The 20,281-nt window shown below is 33.9% G+C and overlaps 1 protein-coding gene across 1 annotated transcript; it reads left to right on the forward strand.

The window, feature by feature from the left end:
* The first annotated feature begins 549 nt into the window (after nt 1-549).
* Nucleotides 550-4,483, forward strand: LOC120069226 (probable LRR receptor-like serine/threonine-protein kinase At1g12460). Its single transcript, XM_039020928.1, has 2 exons — nt 550-2,663; nt 2,770-4,483. The coding sequence occupies exons 1-2, from the start codon at nt 1,501-1,503 to the stop codon at nt 4,253-4,255; spliced, it is 2,649 nt and encodes an 882-aa protein (XP_038876856.1). The 5' UTR covers nt 550-1,500; the 3' UTR covers nt 4,256-4,483.
* The last annotated feature ends 15,798 nt before the right edge of the window (nt 4,484-20,281 follow it).

Genomic DNA, 20,281 nt, shown 5'->3' on the forward strand with positions numbered 1-20,281 from the left:
GAATTGTAAAATGCCTGAAATTACAGATATTAGACATCTTTAGATAACTATATTTATGTTATAATAATACTTTTGTAGATATTTGAGAATATACAGATAACTGTCTTTAGATAACCATGTTTATTTTGTAGGATTTCTACAAACCAAACATAGTTATCCAAATATTCTCAAATATTTGCCACAAAATAAATATAGTTATCTGAACATGTTGGACATTTGTAATTTTAGACATCCAAAAATTTTGATTATCTATCTTTCGAAAAAATAAATGGTCCATAAAGTACGATAACCAAAATGATATATTAACCTAAAAAAAAATGTATACATCAAAGGTGTATAAAATTAAAATTCAAACCTATCAAAAGTAAAATTAAAAATTAAGAATTTATTCATCACATTAAAAAGTCGATAAATCAAATAGACACAAACTTGGGCTAAAATGGTAAGGTAAGGTTTTTATTTTTCATTTTTGAAAAGGTGGAAAAATAGAAGAGAAAAAGGGTGTAAAGGTTGGACTTGGTCCACTCAAGTTCATTAAGTGTGACAATAAAGAAGGCAACCAAATTGGGTTTTCTCTCAACAAAGGATTGTTAACAAAATGGCTTGTAATTCCCTTTCCCCTTTTCCCCTTTTCTTCTATCCTTCTCCACAGACAATTACAGTACAGACAAATTACTTGGTCACACAGTTCCTTTCATTTCCTCTTCCCTTTGCTTTTTCTTTCATTTTCCTTCATCTGCTGTGTTAATGGCGACCCTGGTTTTGGTGGTTTGGTTGGTGAGATGGAATAAATGTTGCATTGGAAAGACAAGGCCCTACTACTTTCACACTCTGGGTTTCCATTCTTAATCCCCACTTTTTCCATTTCTTTACATTTAACTAAAACAGAGGAAGAGAAAGAAGAAGAAGAAGAAGAAGAAGAAGAAGAAGAGAGAGAGTGTGTTTTTGCATTTCTAATTGCCTCTCTCATGCACGTGGTTCAGCAACTTCAATTGGGTGCTCAAGCAACCGCTCAATTTCTTTTTTTCTTCTTTTTCTTACAGGTTCTTCCATTCCATTCACTTCATTCATTCATTTTTGTTCTCTTTCTTTGATTCCAAGTCTGTGAAATCAATGGCGTACGACTTCAATCCCATCACTTGTTTATTTCTGGATCTTCATTTCAACTCTTTTCTCATGAAATCTGGGCGCGGAGTAGGATCACTATCAGAATGAAGTGGATTGGATTTCTGGGTACTTCTTGCATTTCGTTGTTTATGACTTTCTGATCTGTGAATGCGATTGGATTTTTCTGTTTTTTGTTACTTTCTCTTCTGGGTTTTGTGTAATTTCTGTTGGGGGGTTTTTGGGAGAAATGTTGGTGGCGTTTACTGTTTGGATTATCTTCAAAACCCAGATCGTGAATTGATCTAAATCGGATTCCCAAAATGCCAAATGGGTAGATGAATTGACCCATGTAGTTGACAAAGGAAAAAGGAAGAATCTCTTTACTTCTCGAGCATGAGAAGGGTTAATCGGCTTTGTCTTTCTCATGCTCTTCTGTTCTTGATTCTACTTCTCGTCGGATTTTGCTCTGCCGTCACTGAGAAAGACATTTTGCTTCAATTCAAAGATGCTGTTACAGAGGATCCGTTTGATTTCTTGAGAACTTGGGTCGCCGGCGAGGATCATTGCCGAAGTTTCAACGGCGTGTTCTGTAACTCCGATGGGTTTGTGGAGAGGATTGTTTTATGGAACTCCAGCTTGGCTGGAACTTTGTCGCCTTCCTTGTCGGGATTGAAGTTCTTGAGGACTTTGACATTGTATGGAAATAGATTTACTGGAAATATTCCGATTGAATATGGCGCCATTGTTACACTATGGAAGTTGAACTTGAGCTCCAATGCTTTTTCGGGTTTGGTCCCGGAGTTCATCGGTGATTTGCCGAGCATTCGGTTTCTAGATTTGTCTAGAAATAGCTTTACTGGGGAGATTCCTTCAGCTGTGTTCAAGAATTGTTTTAAAACTAGATATGTTTCATTTTCTCATAACAGATTTTCAGGTAGGATACCTTCAACAATTTTGAACTGTTTGAGCCTTGAAGGCTTTGATTTCTCAAACAATGATCTAAGTGGGAGTATTCCTTTGAAACTTTGTGACATTCAAAGATTAGAGTATGTATCTGTGAGAAGCAATGCACTGTCTGGGAGTGTCCGAGGGCACTTCTCTGCTTGCCAGAGCTTGAAACTTGTGGATCTGAGTAGCAATTTGTTCACCGGGTCACCGCCGTTCGAGGTTCTCGGATTCAAAAACATCACTTATTTTAATGTCTCGTATAACAGGTTTAGTGGGGGAATTGCAGAGGTTGTGGGTTGTAGCAATAATCTGGAAGTTCTTGATGTTTCAGGAAATGGTTTGGATGGGGAGATCCCATTGAGCATTACGAAGTGTGGGAGTCTTAAAATCTTAGATTTTGAATCTAACAAGCTGGTTGGGAAGATCCCTGCTGAACTTGCAGATTTGAAAAAGCTTTTGGTGCTTCGGTTGGGTTATAATTCAATCACTGGGACAGTTCCTGCCATTTTTGGGAGCATCGAGCTACTTCAGGTTTTGAATTTGCACAATCTCAATCTTGTTGGTGAGATTCCCGATGACATAACCAGTTGCAGGTTTCTTCTTGAGCTGTAAGTCCTATTAAGACCTCAAACAACATCGTTTTCAATTCATCTCCATCTTGTGTAAATTCAACTTGAGTTGTTTCTTGAACGGTTATATTTATTTTTTCTGCAGGGATGTTTCTGGTAATGCATTGGAAGGGGAGATTCCTCAATCTCTTTACAACATGACATACCTTGAAATTCTTGATCTACACGATAACCATCTGAATGGAAGCATTCCGTTGACACTTGGGAGCCTCTCGAAACTACAGTTTCTGGATCTATCTCAAAACCGGCTATCCGGTTCGATACCTCCTACTCTTGAAAATCTCACATTGCTGCACCATTTCAACGTCTCTTTCAATAACCTTTCAGGCATCATACCTTCCGTTAATACGATCCAAAATTTTGGGCCTTCTGCATTCTCAAACAATCCTTATCTTTGTGGTGCTCCCCTGGATCCTTGCTCTGCAGGTAACACCCCTGGCACGACTTCCATATCGAAGAAACCAAAGGTTCTTAGTCTGTCTGCAATCATTGCAATCGTAGCAGCAGTTGTGATCCTGGTTGGGGTATGCGTGATCTCCATTTTGAATCTAATGGCTCGGACGAGGAAGGCAAGGAGCACCGAAATCATTGAGAGTACACCACTCGGTTCAACCGATTCAGGTGTCATAATTGGAAAACTGGTTCTTTTCAGCAAAACTTTGCCATCCAAGTATGAAGACTGGGAGGCGGGCACCAAAGCTTTGCTCGACAAGGAATGTTTAATAGGGGGTGGCTCAATCGGCACCGTCTACAGGACAAGTTTTGAGGGCGGGATATCCATTGCGGTGAAGAAGCTGGAGACTCTAGGGAGGATCAGAAGTCAAGATGAGTTCGAGAATGAAATCGGACGTTTGGGAAACATCAAACACCCAAACTTAGTTGCTTTCCAGGGGTACTATTGGTCATCATCAATGCAGTTGATTCTATCCGAATTCGTTGCAAACGGTAATTTGTACGACAATCTACATAGTCTGAATTACCCAGGCACCAGCACTGGCATTGGCAATACAGAGTTACATTGGTCTAGGAGATATAAAATTGCAGTTGGTACAGCTAGAGCTCTTGCCTATCTTCACCATGATTGTAGGCCTCCAATTCTTCACCTCAACATAAAATCCACCAACATACTGTTAGACGAAAACTACGAAGCCAAGTTATCCGATTATGGGTTGGGGAAGTTGCTTCCAGTTTTGGACAATTATATCTTAACAAAATACCATAGTGCCGTAGGGTACGTCGCACCGGAGTTAGCACAAAGTTTGAGAGCTAGTGAAAAATGCGATGTGTATAGTTTTGGAGTGATTCTACTGGAGTTGGTAACAGGGAGGAAGCCAGTTGAGAGTCCAAGAGCAAACCAGGTAGTGATTTTGTGTGAATATGTAAGGGAGTTGTTGGAAAGTGGTTCTGCTTCTGACTGTTTCGATCGAAACTTACGTGGCATCGCCGAAAACGAGCTCATACAAGTGATGAAGTTGGGATTGATTTGTACATCTGAGATCCCTTCGAAGAGACCAAGCATGGCTGAGGTTGTTCAAGTTCTCGAGTCGATACGAAACGGATTAGGCTCATAGGAATAACGATCTCAGGATAGAGTTTTAAGGAATGGTCAAGATTTTAGCAGAGAGAACAGTCGAAGTTTTTTTTTTTTTTTTTTTCATTTCCTGGTTTAAGAGGATTCTTTTGCATTCTTTCTTCTTTTGTTTTTCTGATTAACATCATCGATCAATCGGGTCGTTTGTTCGTTCTTTCGTAAAATATTGTAATTGTTGGACAATAAAATTCTTTATTTATTGCATTCAGATGGATCTTCATCTTTCCTTTGCAACTCCCTGCCACTGTTAGTATACACAACTCGCAAAAAACAACAGCATTCTGCATGAAAGTCTTATATAAGTTTCCATAGAGCTTAAAGGGATGAAATAATAGAATACATTTCCTTTATCAAAGTTGGTAAGTCTAAAGACATGATAGAATACAAACTGAACTAATTGTCGGATGCAGTTTGAACTTAGTTTAACTGGGTAAGATATTAACAATCTTTAAGATTTGCAATATGTAGTAAGAATTGTAGGTTTTAATCCAATCTTTTAATAGAGATAGAAGTAGTGACCAAACATTCTCTTCTCCAATTTAATTGGATTTGTTTGAGTAAATAACCTAGTAAGAGGAGAAAATGAAATTACAATTTACAACTCATCATTTCAAAATAATTTCAATTGTCAAAGAAATATCTATGAAGTATCAATAATAAAATCATAGTGATCTTAACTTAGCGATAATTGATATTTACTCTCTCCCTTAAAGTTGAAACTTCGATCCAACATCCAAACAATTATTATATATAAAGTTGAAATGGTTTACCCTTGTTATTTCAAGTAAAAAAAGAAAAAAAAAAAGTAAAGGACCTTTAGTTTGGTCAATATTTTTCGAACTTCATTAAAGTCAAGAAATCTCTAAAATTCTATATCAGCTCAACTAAATTAATATCAATCATCATTTCGATGATTTATTCTTGCAGATCCATACATTTCATTTTAAAGGAAACATTGACTTTTCACTAAATAGAATGAAGTACTTTTTGAAAGTAACAATAAAAATAGTGTATATAGGAAAAAAATTTACAAAACTAAGGTGATAAAAATAGGGTAGCAAAATTGTGTACCCGTTTCCATGTCAGCGTATGACTTGAAGACCAAATTCGTGGACGGAGTCACGATTTTTATTATTTTTAATTGTTTTCACAATTTCTCATATTAATAAGTTTCTATATAAACAAATTTGAGATCAAACTCATGGACGGGGTCCACAATTTCCATATTTTTATTTTTTAATTGTTTTCACATTTTTTTTAAAGTATTATAATTAAAATGTGGGGTGGGGGAATCGAACCTTAAACCTCGAGGTCGATAGTATACTATGCCAGTTGAGCTACACTCTTGTGGGCAAATAACATTATTTTTTAAAAAAATTTCTAAAATTAAATTCGAGTCAAATGTAATGTTTATTTTTAATTCAATTATTTTCACAATTTTCCATATTAATAAGTTACCATATAAAAAAATTCAAGAAAAATTTGAATTAATTATATGTCACTATTATATTAATTTCTGCATTAAATGAAATTTTAATGAAAGGTACACATGTCTTCTTTTAATGAAAAAATCTTGAAGTGAAATTTTGGAATAAACAAAAGATTCAATTTTTGTTCAGGTCGGTAAATAAAATTTGATTCATTCAACGAATTTGTTAATATAACATTATATTCAGATTCTCACTTAAAAAAAACTTGACATCATGTTAATGGTAGCAATTTATTTATTTATTTTTAAAATGAAAAGATTTGCTTTCAAAATTCATAAATATTAAAACCAACCATATTTTTGTCAATTCTTTCAAACCAACTCTATTGTTGTCAATAAATATTAAAATAATATTATTTTTTTAAAAAAAATCCTAAAATTAAATTTGAGTCAAATGTAGTATATTTTTTTAATTCATAATTCATGATTTTCTTTTTTTAAATGCATAAGTAGATATTGTAAAAAAATTTCATAAATAGATTTTAAATTTAATTGATATATATAATGTCGTTAATGATAGAATATGAAAATCAATATTTTCAATTTCTATAACAAAAAAATTCCTAATCTTTAATGGTCAAACATTTTGTTTAAAAAAAATGGTCAAACATTAATGTCTCTTCAATTTATTTCTTTTTATTATTTTAAATCGTGGACTTGGTATATCTGCTGAGTCGGCACTTGTGGACCTCGTCCACGATTTTACAACCATATTTTTGTCAATACTTTCAAATCAATTCTATTTTTATCGATAAATATTAAAATAACATTATTTTTTTAAAAAAATTCATTTTCACTTCATTTTATCATTTGAGATAAGTAGATGAAGTCTTGGACCCCCAATAGGTTGGACTCAATGAAGCTCTCCAAAGATTCTTGGGCTTAGGTTTAAGGCATGTGACCCATGCTCCATGGATATAGGGCCAACTTATGGACCCTTAACAATATATGGATTAGAAATGGAGTGGATCAAATAAATAGAGAATAAGAAAATAATTTTATAAAATGACCAAAACTATTTGGGTTAGAGAAAATGGCCAAAACATCGAATCTAAATCTAAAAACGGATAGATTTATCCTCTAGTTAAACCCCTAATTATATTTTAAAAACAAATGTAATAAACTAAAAACAATATCTAATAAAATCTGAACTACCAAACTAAAAACCTAGGAAAACAATCTAAATTTATAGAATAGTTAACAAACTCAAAAAATAATTTTCGAAAAAAAGAATAATGGAATATTTATGACAACCATTGTCGAAAATATCTAGTATAAGGAAGCTAAGTGGCTATTAATTCCCTACCAACCTTTCAAATCACATCATATACATTAATTTTTCTTTTAAAAACAAATATCTCATACTAAATAATAATGTTTTAACGTCAGTCGTACAAATACAATGTACTAAAAAATGAAACCATACAAATACCTTGAACTTAATCACCAAAGGAGCAAACATCTTTTAAAAAACTTTAAAAACTTGAGATATTAGATCTTTCAACCAATAACTTTTTTAGGTAACTTCTAATTACAAATATTCGTTAAGTTTTACATTCGGATTCTAAATAAATGGTGAAGCTTAGAATTGACAAAGTAAAAAAAGCCTTCTTATTGTTAAATACTAAAACAACTTCAATCTTTATGAGTCTATGCAAATACCTTGTATTTGCTAGAATTTGAAATAAGGTAACAAAATATAATCTTGAGCTTTAAAACAGAAACAAGTTAGGGTTACCTTATTGAAAAGGGCAAATTTGGAAACATGGTCAAAATATGGAATCATGCTCACGTCATTTTTGGCCATAAAATCAATAGTTTTTTTTTTCTTTGGTTATTTTTTCAATTTGGGCACCAATTTTTGGCCATACACCACAATTTTCCTTAAAAATGCAATTTTGATTTTTTCTACTTTAGTTCTAGTATTTACTATTTAATTTTAAAATTAGATAGTGCATTTGACATCAACATGAATGATGAATTCAAAATTTTATTATAGTTTAGAAAAATTGATAGTGCATTTGACATCAACAATAAAATATCATTAATTAGAATATAATATCAATAATAATCATTTAACTAGTTTAAAAAAATATAAAATACTTATTTACTAATTTGCCTTTTTTCTTTATAGCCATTTTGTTTATCAACTCGGTTCTCACACCCTTAGCCGCCTAACTGCGGTATCCATAGGTTTGGACTGTGAATGAAGTCTGAGTAATTAATCAAACTCTTATCATTAATTAAAATTCATCAATGACCATAGGAGTCTATTACCGATTGAAATCTATCACGAATTTTGTGTCAATATTGTTAATTTATCAATGTCAAGCATTATGATTGAAGTTTATCGTCAATAGGCTTCTATCATTAACGCTTCCATCATTGATAGTACATTATTGTGATTGAGATCTATCAATGATGGCCATTTATCACTCATAGAATCCAATTAGGATGCATGTAATTTATTAGTGATAGAAGCTATAGAAAATAACAAGGTATTTAAGTGGGTTTTATTGGGTTTTTTTAGAAATTTAAAGGCCCAATGACATTCTTGTAAATAATGAGCAGTGGCATTCTTGTAATTATCCCTTTCTTCTCCAAAATCAGGGGATTGTTGTGTAACTCTTTTAGTAGGAGAGAAAGGCAGCCGCAAACGAGAAACAAAACCGAAAACAGCCGCCTGAGAAGAAAAAAAACTGAAGTAGTCACCTAAGGTTTTTTGCTGAAGCCGAAATCATGCCCCTTGGTTGGCTTGTAGACGAAAGCAGCCGCTTGTAGCTCAGTTCCGTCCGACGAGTTTGTCAGAGAGACAGGTGGTCTCGATTCCGGCGAGATTGAAGGCAGTAGCTGCAGCGTGAGCGTGGGTGACGGGTTGGAGATCGTATCGATCTGGGCAGTTCGGTTCTGAGCAAGTGGTTGGACAGTTCTGTTTCAACGTGGGTTTGCTGCAGATCTGGTTTTGGTGGTTCGCCAGTCAGAGGTGGGTAGCACACAGTTTTGGGCTGTTTTGCAGTGGGTTGTTCTCAGTTTTCAGAGGCGACGTTGTGTGCAGATCTCTTGGTATCAGTGGATACTAAAATTACAGATTGGTGAATTTGTTGATTATCTGTAATTTGTAAAATTCCTTTATTGCTCATTAATAAATTAATTCAAGCTGGTTCTCAAAGTGGATGTAGACCAAACTGGTCGAATCATTATATATCTTGGTGTTCTTTACTGTTTTCAATTTATTTCTGCTGATTGTTTGCGTTCTGTTTGGCCATCTAAGTTAGGTTCAAAAACTCTCACAAGTGGTATCAGAGCTCTAGTTGATCCAAAGAGGTTGTGCGGTAGTGTGTGCTGACATATTCTTTGTTCAGATTTTTTTTGTTGGATTTAGTTTGACGGATGGCTTCGATGTCTACACGGTTCGAAGTTGTTAAATTTAATGAGAAAGGTGATTTTGGGTTATGGAGGAAAAAGATTAAGGCTATTCTGGTACAACAAAAGGTAGCCAAAATCTTAGACGAATATAACCTTCCACCAACAATTACAGAAGTTGAAAAAAGGGATATGGATGAGATGACCTATTCAACAATAATTCTGTATCTGTCAGATGGAGTGCTTAGGCTAGTAGATGAGGCCACTACTACAGTGGAGTTGTGAAAAAAATTGGAAAGTCTTTATTTGACTAAGTCCTTGCCAAATAAATTATATCTAAAGGAAAAATTCAGAAGATTATAGTTGATCTCAATAACATCGGTGAGAAGATGTCATGAAAATCAAGCATTTATTCTTCTGAATTCTTTTCCAAAATCGTATCGAGAAGTTAAGGCAGCTATTAAATATGGACGGGATTCATTGTCCATGGATATAGTGTTGGATGCCTTGAGAACGAGAAATCTTGAGATTAAAAAGGAACGCAAGGATAGAGAGTTACTCATGGCCAGAGGCAGAAATGAGAAAAAGAACGGAAAAGGAAAAGGGTCGAGATCCAGGTCGAAATCAAAGGGGAAAAGCAAAAAGTGTTTTCTATGTCATAAAGAAGGACACTTTAAAAAGAATTGCCCTTTGAATAAGAGCAATGAAGCATCAAGTAGCAAGCATATAGGGGATTTTAGTGCAGCAAATATTACTGATGGGTATGATTCAACAGAGGTTTTGATGGTGTCCAGTAGGGACATTCAGAATGCTTGGATCATGGATTCAGGGTGCACGTTTCACATGACTCTTAATCGAGATTTCTTGATTGACTTTCAGGAAAATGATAGAGGATCAGTTCTGCTTGGTGATAATGGTGCTTGTGATGTAAAAGAAATTGGGTCAGTTCGAATTGCAACACATGATGGTATGATCAAAATTCTTACAAATATAAGGTATGTTCCAGAACTCAAACGAAATCTAATTTCTCTGAGCGAATTAGATAGAGCAGATTATTCTTATAAATTTGAGAATGGAGTTCTGAAGGTTATCAAGGGTTCTTTGGTCAAGCTGAAGTGAACCTTGAGGAATGGTCTTTATGTGTTGGAAGGTACTGCAGTTTCAGGTAGTGTTGCTATTGCATCTGGGAAAGAAATAGATAAATCTATGTTATGGCATAACAGATTGGCTCATGTGAGTGAAAGATGTCTACAAGCTCTTTCACAACATGGTTTGCTTGGAGGAGTTAAAGACATTGAACTCCCATTTTGTGAACATTGCATAATGGGAAAGTCTACCAGAGTGAAGTTTGGGAAAGAGAAGCATTCCACTAAAGGGATTTTAGATTATATTCATTCAGATTTGTGGGGTCCTACAAAGGTACCTTCTATGGGAGGCTCGAGATACTTTATATCAATCATTGATGATTTTTTAAGGAAGGTGTGGATGTATCCACTAAAACAGAAGGATGAAGCTTTTGGGAAATTTCTTGAATGGAAAAGGCAGGTTGAGAACCAGACAGGCAGGAAAGTAAAATATCTGAGGACACACAATAGTTTAGAATTTGTGAATCACAAATTTGATAAATTTTGCAAATCTGAGGGAATTACGAGGCATTTCACTGTTACGTACACTCCTCAGCAGAATGGTTTAGCTGAGAGGTTTAACAGAACAATTATGGAGCGTACAAGATGTCTCTTAACAAATGCTTCATTACCTTTGAAATTTTGGGGGGAAGCTGCCCAAACAGCTTATTATCTTATCAATAGGACTCCGTCTTCCGCTTTAGGCCTAAAGACTCCTCAGGAGATATGGACAGGAAAAGCTCCAAGCTTGGATCATCTCAGAGTGTTTGGATGTTCAGCTTATGCTCATGTTAAGGAAAGGAAGTTGAACAAGAGGGCACTGAAATGTATGTTTATTGGCTATCCTCAGGGTGTTAAAGGATATAAACTTTGGTGCTTGGAAGAGGGTAGAAATAAATGCATTATCAGCAGAGATGTGACCTTTAATGAAACCGAGATGCCATTTCGTGTCAAAGAGCAGCAGAAACAGCAGACAGTTGATCAGGTTGAGGCAGAGGTTAGAATTGATTCTAAAGCATAACCATCAGTTATTTCAGGTGATTAAGTGATCAGTCATCCAGTTCTGATGGTAGACAGCCTAAACTATAGAGAACTTTGATTGATGAGGGAGCTTTTGGTGAAGAAATCTCAAGTGGCAGTGACCTACAGAACTATCAGCTTACACGTGACAAGCCTCAGCGGGTGAGGTAAGCTCCTACGAGGTATGGTTATGCTGATTTAGTTGCTTATGCTCTTACTTGTGCAGCTGACAGTATTGAAGCAGCCTCTCACTTTTGAGGAGGCTATTGTATCTGATTCGAAGGAACAGTGGAAGGATGCTATGGAAGCAGAGTTGTTCTTGTTTCAAAAGAATCAGACATGATCATTGATTATAAAGCCTCCTAATCAGAAACTCATTCAGTCAAAGTGGATTTATAAAATCAAGCCAGGTACAGGAGGTGACAACAAGCCTAGGTATAAGGCTAGACTGGTAGCCAAGGGCTACACTCAAAAGGAGGGAGTTGACTTTCATGAGATTTTCTCTCCGGTGGTGAGGTATTCGTCCATTTGATTAATTTTATCTATTCTGTTCACTTTGATATGTTTGTTGAACAAATGGACGTTACCACAACTTTCTTTCATGGTGAATTGGAGGAAGTGATCTACATGGCTCAACCTAAGGGCTATGAGGTGAAAGGAAAGTAAGACATGGTTTGTCATCTTCACAGATCCATCTATGGACTGAAGCAATCGCCGAGACAATGGTATATCAGGTTTGACACCTTTATTCTGAAGCAGGGGTTTCACAGGAGCTCTTATGATGCCTGCGTGTACTGGAAACTATCTCAGAAAGGTACATATACTTATCTACTTCTGTATGTAGATGATATGATTCTGGTGTCTAAGGATTATTCTGAAATCTGTGATCTCAAGAAACGATTGAGTAGTGAATTTGAGATGAAAGATTTAGGTGAACTGAAAAGGATCCTAGGCATGGATGTGAAAAGAGATAGGGAGAAAGATTTGTTAACCATTTCGCAGGAGAGTTATATGCATAAACTACTTGAGAGGTATAATATGTCTGGTTGTAAGGCAATTTCGACACCCTTAGCATCTCATTTTAGGATTTTTTCATCTCAGTGTCCTATTACTGAACAAGAAAGGTTAAAGATGGCTAATATTCCCTATTGTAATGTTGTTGGAAGTATTATGTATTTGATTATTTGTACTAAGCCTTGGGATATGCTATGAGTATGATAAGTAGGTTTATGTCAAATCCTGGGAAGGAGCATTGGAATGCAGTTAAATGGGTGCTTCGATATTTGAAAGGTAGTGCCAGTATATCATTGTGTCTTAGTAGGGATTGTGATAAATCAACACTGTTGGAAGGCTTCACAAATGCAGATTATGCTACAGACCTTGACAAAAGAAGGTCTCTATCAGGTCACATTTTTTGTTTGTTTGGTAACGTGGTCAGTTGGAAGGTTGCTCTACAGTTAGTTGTTGCCTTGTCTACTACTAAGTCAAGTATATTTCAGTGGGTGAAGCTATGAAAGAGGCAGTGTGGTTGAAAATAATAGTTGGTTAGTTGTTGTCGCAGGAGTTCATTCCTATCGTCTGTTGTGATAGCCAAAGTGCTATTCATCTTGCAAAGAATCCATCTCATCACGAACGGTCTAAGCATATCGATGTCAAATTTTATTTTATCAGAGAAGTTGTGACCCAGAAAGATGTTGAACTGGTCAAGGTTCATACAGTTGAAAATTTGTCAGATATGTTAACTAAGGTTCTTCCAGCCCATAGGTTCAAATACCTATTAGATGGGCTGAATATTAAATCTGGATGATAGGAAGATTGGAGAATCAGCTTGACACTTAAATATTCCTGTTATGAGGGAGATTTGTAGAAAATAACAAGGTATTTAAGTGGGTTTTATTGGATTTTTTTTGAAATTTAAAGGCCCAATGACATTCTTGTAAATAATGAGTAGTGACATTCTTGTAATTATCCCTTTCCTCTCCAAAATTAGGGGATTGTTGTGTAACTCTTTTAGTAGGAGAGAAAGGCGGCCCAAGCGAGAAACAAAACCGAAAACAGCTGCCTGAGAAGAAAAAAAACCAAAGCAGTCGCCTGAGGTTTTTTACTAAAGCCGAAATCGTGCCCCTTGGTTAGCTTGTAGATGAAAGCAGCCGCTTGTAGCTCAGTTCCGTCCGATGAGTTTGTCAGAGAGACAGGTGGTCTCGGTTCCAGCGAGATTGAAGGCAGTAGCTGCGGCGTGAGCGTGGGTGACGGGTTGGAGATCGTATCGATCTAGGCAGTCCGGTTCCGAGCAAGTGGTCGGACAGTTCCGGTTCAGCGTGGGTTTGCTGCAGATCTGATTTTGGTGGTTCGCCGGTTAGAGGCAGGTAGCACACAGTTTTGGGCTGTTTTGCAGCGGGTTGTTCTCAGTTTTCAGAGGCGACGTTGTGTGTGGATCTCTCGATATCAGTGGATACTGAAATTACAGATTGGTGAATTTATTGATTATCTGTAATTTGTAAAATTCCTTTATTGCTCATTAATAAATTAATTCAAGCTGGTTCTCAAAGTGGACGTAGACCAAACTGGTCAAACCACCATATATCTTGGTGTTCTTTACTGCTTTCGATTTATTTCTGCTGATTGTTTACATTCTGTTTGGCCATCTAAGTTAGGTTCAAAAACTCTCACAGAAGCCTAGAAGAGAGTTATCTCAAGTCACTAACATTGACATAAAAAAAGTAAAAAAAGGATAAATAACACAAATTGAGGGCTATGCAGATCCTCAGACATATATGAAATGGAATAAAGATGAACCAAGCTACTTATGCATGTAACCACAACCAACACCACTACGGTTGGGCTAGTATTAGTAGACTACATGCACAAACTTTATATTTTCCTGCAATTCAATTGGTGGGGTAGAGAAAAGCTAAAGTGCAACAACGGGTCAATTTTTTCATTGCAATTAGTTATGATTAAAAAGAAACATATATGAGTTAATTATGTTGATAACAAATTATAACTGATAAAACTAAGTATTATAGTATAGTCTATCAATGATAGACTAATGTTAATTTGTGATATGATCACTGATAGAATGATATTCATTAGCTATGATATTTAAAGGGAATATCACCCTATCGGTGAGATACTTAGAGTCTCGCTATTATGACAAGCCAACTAAGAGTAAAGAAAAAAAAATCTATTACTAATAAATTTACATGACAAATCAAATGATAGATTTCTATTAGTGATACATCTACTTGACACAAGTAAATTATTAACGGGAAAAAAATCTTATTGTTGACAAAAAAAAGAAAAATCTATGAGTGATATCAATCTATTAATGATAAACCTTAGGTAGATATTGAAATCTATCTACCACTTTACTTTCCCTTCCAATTTTCTGTTCAGGTCTAAAATCATATTTAATTCAAAGCTTAGATTTTTCAACTCCTAAATTGAGATTCAAATTCAATTCATTTAAACAAATCAAAATTCTATTTAAATTTTTAGGAGTTTAAATAATCTTGAAGTGGAAGTAAATCTTAAGTTGACAATAAATTATAAAATTTGTGATTATATTTTATGGTGGTTTAAGTTAAACTTCTGCTTAGAGTACTCAAGAACCTAATTAAATTAAGGAAAAAAAAAAACTAATATAGCCCAAATTAATATTCAAATCATTCCAAATTTTAAGAGTTAGGTTAGGATACTTTGAATTGTTTGTATTTTTAAACCTCTACCTTTAATAATGATATCAAATGATTTTTTAAAATTAAAAAATGGGCACCAAAGTAAATATATTGAAAAATTCAACCTGCAAAAAAAAATATATATATATATATTTTTTTAAAAAAAATAGAAACTAAAATAAACATTTTAAATATTATAGGCAAAAGTTTAGAGATGAAAATGATTTCTATATCAAAATTGCGAGTTGGCCCTTAAACTCTGTGAGTTGTATCTAATAAATCTTTGAGCTCTAAAACATATATAATAGAGTCTTTAAAACTTTCAACGTCGAGTCAAATAAATTTCTAAATTTTAAGAACATTGACGAATTTTAAAAGTTAAAAAATGACCTATTTTACCACTTTAAAAAATCTATAAATTTATTATTATTTTTTTAATACAACAAGCAAGGATATAAGAATTTGAATCTTTCACTCAATGAAATAATAAGTTTTACCAACAGAATATGGAATAACTCTATTAATGCAAGGGAATAGCCACAGAAAAAGAATATGCTAAAAATATAATTGCAATAGCTAATTCTATGGTACACCATGCATTTTTGGGAAGAAAATTGTATCATATCATGTATGACCTAAAGTAAGGAGGTTCCTTCGTGTTATGTAATTATGATTTTTGAGTTCTAAAAGTTTGACAATGATGATTTTTCTCTCATATCAAATACATTTTTACAATGGAAGACCAAACATATTTATTCTTCAAAATTTGAAGATAAGAAAGGTAGTTTTTCTTGAATATTATTGGAAACAACGTATTTAGCTTATGGGATATGATGAGGTTTGTCTGTATATGTGTATATGTATTTAAATGTGATAAATAATAACAAAATGTTAATTATAATAATTTATTTTTCACCTTCACACTATAATAAAATAGGTTTCCATGACTCTAAAAAATTGTCATTAACACATTTTCTTAACTTTTTTTTTTCCAGTCATTGAATCTATCATCAAAGAAAGTGTATAGATGATACATCAAAAATCATTCATTATTAGTTGTTTTATGACAATAATAATCATTCATTGACATTTATTACCTATCATAGTTAAACTTTTTATGATAATTTATCATTGTCAATAAATGATAAAAAAAAGAGAGCTTGCAAAATCATTTATCAAAATCGTAGGTAAGTTTTTAACGTACGCGTTAAGGTTTACGATGAAAAAGAAAATCTACGATTGAGAGTCTTGTGATTTTTATATTTTAATTTGAAGGCTTCTATGGATCTAATTTGAAACAAAAGTAAAAGAAATTAGAGATGCTAAAAGAGAGAACATTTGCTATAAACCCTTTTGGTGCTAGCAAGGAGATTCAATTTACATATGTCTCTGTAATTTTATCTTGAAAGCTTGTGTATGATTTTTCTCGTTGTGTTCTTGCTCGAAGCTATTAAAGTAAGAGAAACTATGAGGAGATGGTGAGGAAATGATGTAATGAAAAAAAAAAAAAATATTTGCTAGCAATTTATTTTGAAAAACGTGTTTAGAGTTTGTTAATAAATTTCATAGTTTAATTGAAATCCACTGTTGTCATGTCATGTTCTAGGTTTAGTAAGGTAACTTGTGGCAGGATGTAACAAAATGATACATATATGTACCTTAAGTAAACTAAAAAGCCAAAGTTACTTTTTTTTTTTTTTTTTACTATAATGTACTTTGAAGAATATGATGACCTCACTCAATAAAATATGATTATTATATTTTTGAAGTGTTGTAGTGATTGAAACATTATATTACAAGCTATATATAAGTCTAGATTCTTAAAATTTTATATTGATGTGAAAGCATGCGCACTTGATTACAGCGAGGGTTTATATAATGGAAATTGATTTTATGATAATATTTGTAACAAATTGTTGCTCATATAAAATGCTCTATAAACGATATATGACTTGATCAAAATTAACTATCATGACGAGGTTAAAAGTGTTATACGTTTTTATAGCATTCTTTATTATTATAAAAATGCTATTAAAAGACAATCATAACATTTTTTTTTACTACTGTAAAAATGCTATTTAAAATAAACAATAGCAATTTTTTGTAATGCTATAAAATATTCTCATAACATTAAGATTATACAATCGAGAATGAACTTTCTATAGTTTTTTTATAGCACTAAAAAAATGTTATAGAAAGTCGGAGACTTTCAATAACATCACTACAAAAGCATGCTTAAAAACGCTGTAGAAGACTTATACCTTTTTTTTTTTTGCCAACGCAATGAAAAGTTTCAATAACATTCATGTTCGACATATGTTGGACACTTGGATACTCTGATACTTGTTGGATAGGTATCAGACACTTGTTAGTGCAGTAAATGTGTCAGACACTAGTCGTACAAAGTAAAAAATAGGACCAATATTTGGTAGAAATGCATCAAACACTATGTAAACATATACCAAATCAACACGTAAATGACAAAATAATAAAATTTGAGTGCAAAATACATCAAACTAATTTTTTAAGTATAGAAATGAATAGATAATTCATTGATTTTGAATTCCTTCACATTTAAAAATGATATATGTTTTAAAAAATGTATGTCTTAATAAACGTGTCCTTGTCGTGTAAGTGTCCTAAATTTTTTAAAAATAGCATATCATTGTATTGATGTTGTATTGTATCATTGTTTCATATTCATATCTATACTTCTTAGACTACAAGAGACGGAGAAATACTATCGAAATACTGCGAGGAGATCATGAGTAGAAATTTTAATATGAAATAAATACACACATGTACATGTACATGAATATATGCATTGCTCACACACGTATGTATACGTGTGTGTAAAGCGAATTTACCAAATAAATCATACCCGGTAGACATGAGCTGGTGCCTCCATCCCATCAAATAGAACATTGACATATAAGTTGCTACCATTACTGTCTATACTATAGACAAATATCAGGCGTGAATCTATAAGTCTATCTATATGTATATAGATATATATGATCCAGTATACCCCTTTTTGTGAAGTAAAAAAAGACTACCCTCAATCCCATGTAAAGTATTCAAAAAGTAAGAAGTAATATAGAATCAATGGATTTATGGTAAAATCCCTACCTGATACATTTTCTCAAAATTTTGGCTGGCTGGTAAAGGGATTAAATGGTATATTTTGTTGGTATCTGGAGGATTAGAAACATGACTATTGCTTTCCAATTGGCTGTTTTTGCATTAATTGTTACTTCATCAATCTTACTGATTAGTGTGCCCGTTGTATTTGCTTCTCCTGATGGTTGGTCGGGTAACAAAAATATTGTATATTCCGATACATCATTATGGATTGCATTAGTCTTTCTGGTGGGTATCCTTAATTCTCTTATCTCTTGAACCTCTTCGTTCTCGATACAAAAATGAAACGACCCTCCCCTAATTCTTTCGAATCGTGAGACACATTAAAATGCAATATAAGTCCTAAAAATGAAAAATTCAAATAAAGAACAAAATTAGAGAGAGGGGTAGAGGGGTATCTTGTTTGTATTGTCAAAATTTAATATATCTCACATAACTCACATAAAAATAATATATCTTAAAGTATATAATAATGCTTAGATATTGATAATAGAGAAACTATATATTATATATAATTATATAGAAAAAAATAGATAATTATCTTAATTCAGTTATAAAGATTAATTCAAAATATTAGAAAAAGAAATAGTATAGTATAAAATATCCTTTATATAAAATATATTATATAATATATATATATAATTGGTTAAATCTATATATAAATTATATAAAAATAGCCTAGTATACTCTAACCTAGTATTAATAGCCTAGTATAATAGGCTAGCTCTGCACTGATAGAGTGGAACTTCACCACAAGGCTTTGCGTTGATCGTGCTCGCAAACATTCGCAGAAGGATCGCCACAACTCAGCGCAACATGGTGGGTGCATCCGGGTGAAAGGATAATTAAGAGTGATGGGATAGAAAGCTGATGACAGCCGGATCCAAATTAAGTTGACAGCCGATAACGGTCACAATGTACATTCAGCTTTACCGGTGATAATTATCCGACGCATCAGTTAGGAATTAAAGCTGTCCATCTGTACAACCAGGAGAGAGAAGTCGCCTTTCACCATGGATGCTCTATAAATACCAAGTGCATTCTTTAGAAAAGGGGTTCACCATTTTTACAATCTTTTGTTCCACAAGTTCATGACTCTGTCCATAGTTTCCTTTCATTTTAAGGCGGACGTGAGGAAGAAAGTCATGCCTGTAGATCGTTCCGGTAAGCTTGGGAGAGTGCCGAAAGCTCCAAAGACAGAGAGAGGACCGACGCCTGCAGAAGCAGGAACAACTTTAGATCAGAATAGAGATTCAGTGTAAAAAACCTCGGTCAACAAGGAATTGCTACCATGCTATCTATCTTTACTTTCCATTGTCATTTTGAACTCAACTCATTTATAAGAATGGAATTACCTTCTCTATATCTGTTCACTCTCTGTTATTCACGCATGAGTAGCTAAATTAGTTAAATGGGTTGAGAAGCATTTAGATAGCATAATGAGGGAATCTTCATTCTTTGCGATTATCTTGTTTATGTATGCTTCATTCGTCCATTAGAGATACTCGAGAGGGTAGTCTAAGGACAGGATCTAGACTTGGGAAGGTAAGGTTAGAATCTAGTTTGGAAGAACCAGATTAGAACGCATAAATGAGAGATAAGCGCTTAGGAATGAGCACTATTTGTTATCAACGCATCACATGCATCTTAGAGATAAGATATGATTGTATGTGTAATGCAATGAAATTAAGATATACTGTGATTGATGTTCTATGCTCAAAATGATGCGATACTACCACTAGATATGCGTTAATGATGGTTGTTCACGTAGTATTCCATGCGTTGTCACAAGTTTCCTTACAATAGAACCAAGTGTAATTCCATCGCAAGTTTCTCGGTGTGATCCGAGGTCGAACAGGGGACTAGTTTAGGTTATTGTGGTATGTTGATGATATATGTGACCAGGTTTTCAATCTTTAAAAAATGTGTTTGTACAGGTATATAAATTGCGATAAAATAAAGTAGAGCGGTAAAGATGCGATAATAAAATGAAATATAATAAACCTAAGCTAGATGATACAAGATACAAGCTTCATGTACAAGATGCTGGGGCCAAGGTGGCTGTGAAAGGTGTGCAAAGACGTGGAATGCGGTAGCAAGTCTTATGAACAGAATAGAAAGAGAAAGACAAATAATATAAACAACGCAAGTTCTTAATTGCGTTGAAGCTACAAATGTTGTTCCGCTCTTCT

This window comes from Benincasa hispida, unplaced genomic scaffold (genome assembly GCF_009727055.1).
Source record: "Benincasa hispida cultivar B227 unplaced genomic scaffold, ASM972705v1 Contig285, whole genome shotgun sequence".
Taxonomy (NCBI): domain Eukaryota; kingdom Viridiplantae; phylum Streptophyta; class Magnoliopsida; order Cucurbitales; family Cucurbitaceae; genus Benincasa; species Benincasa hispida.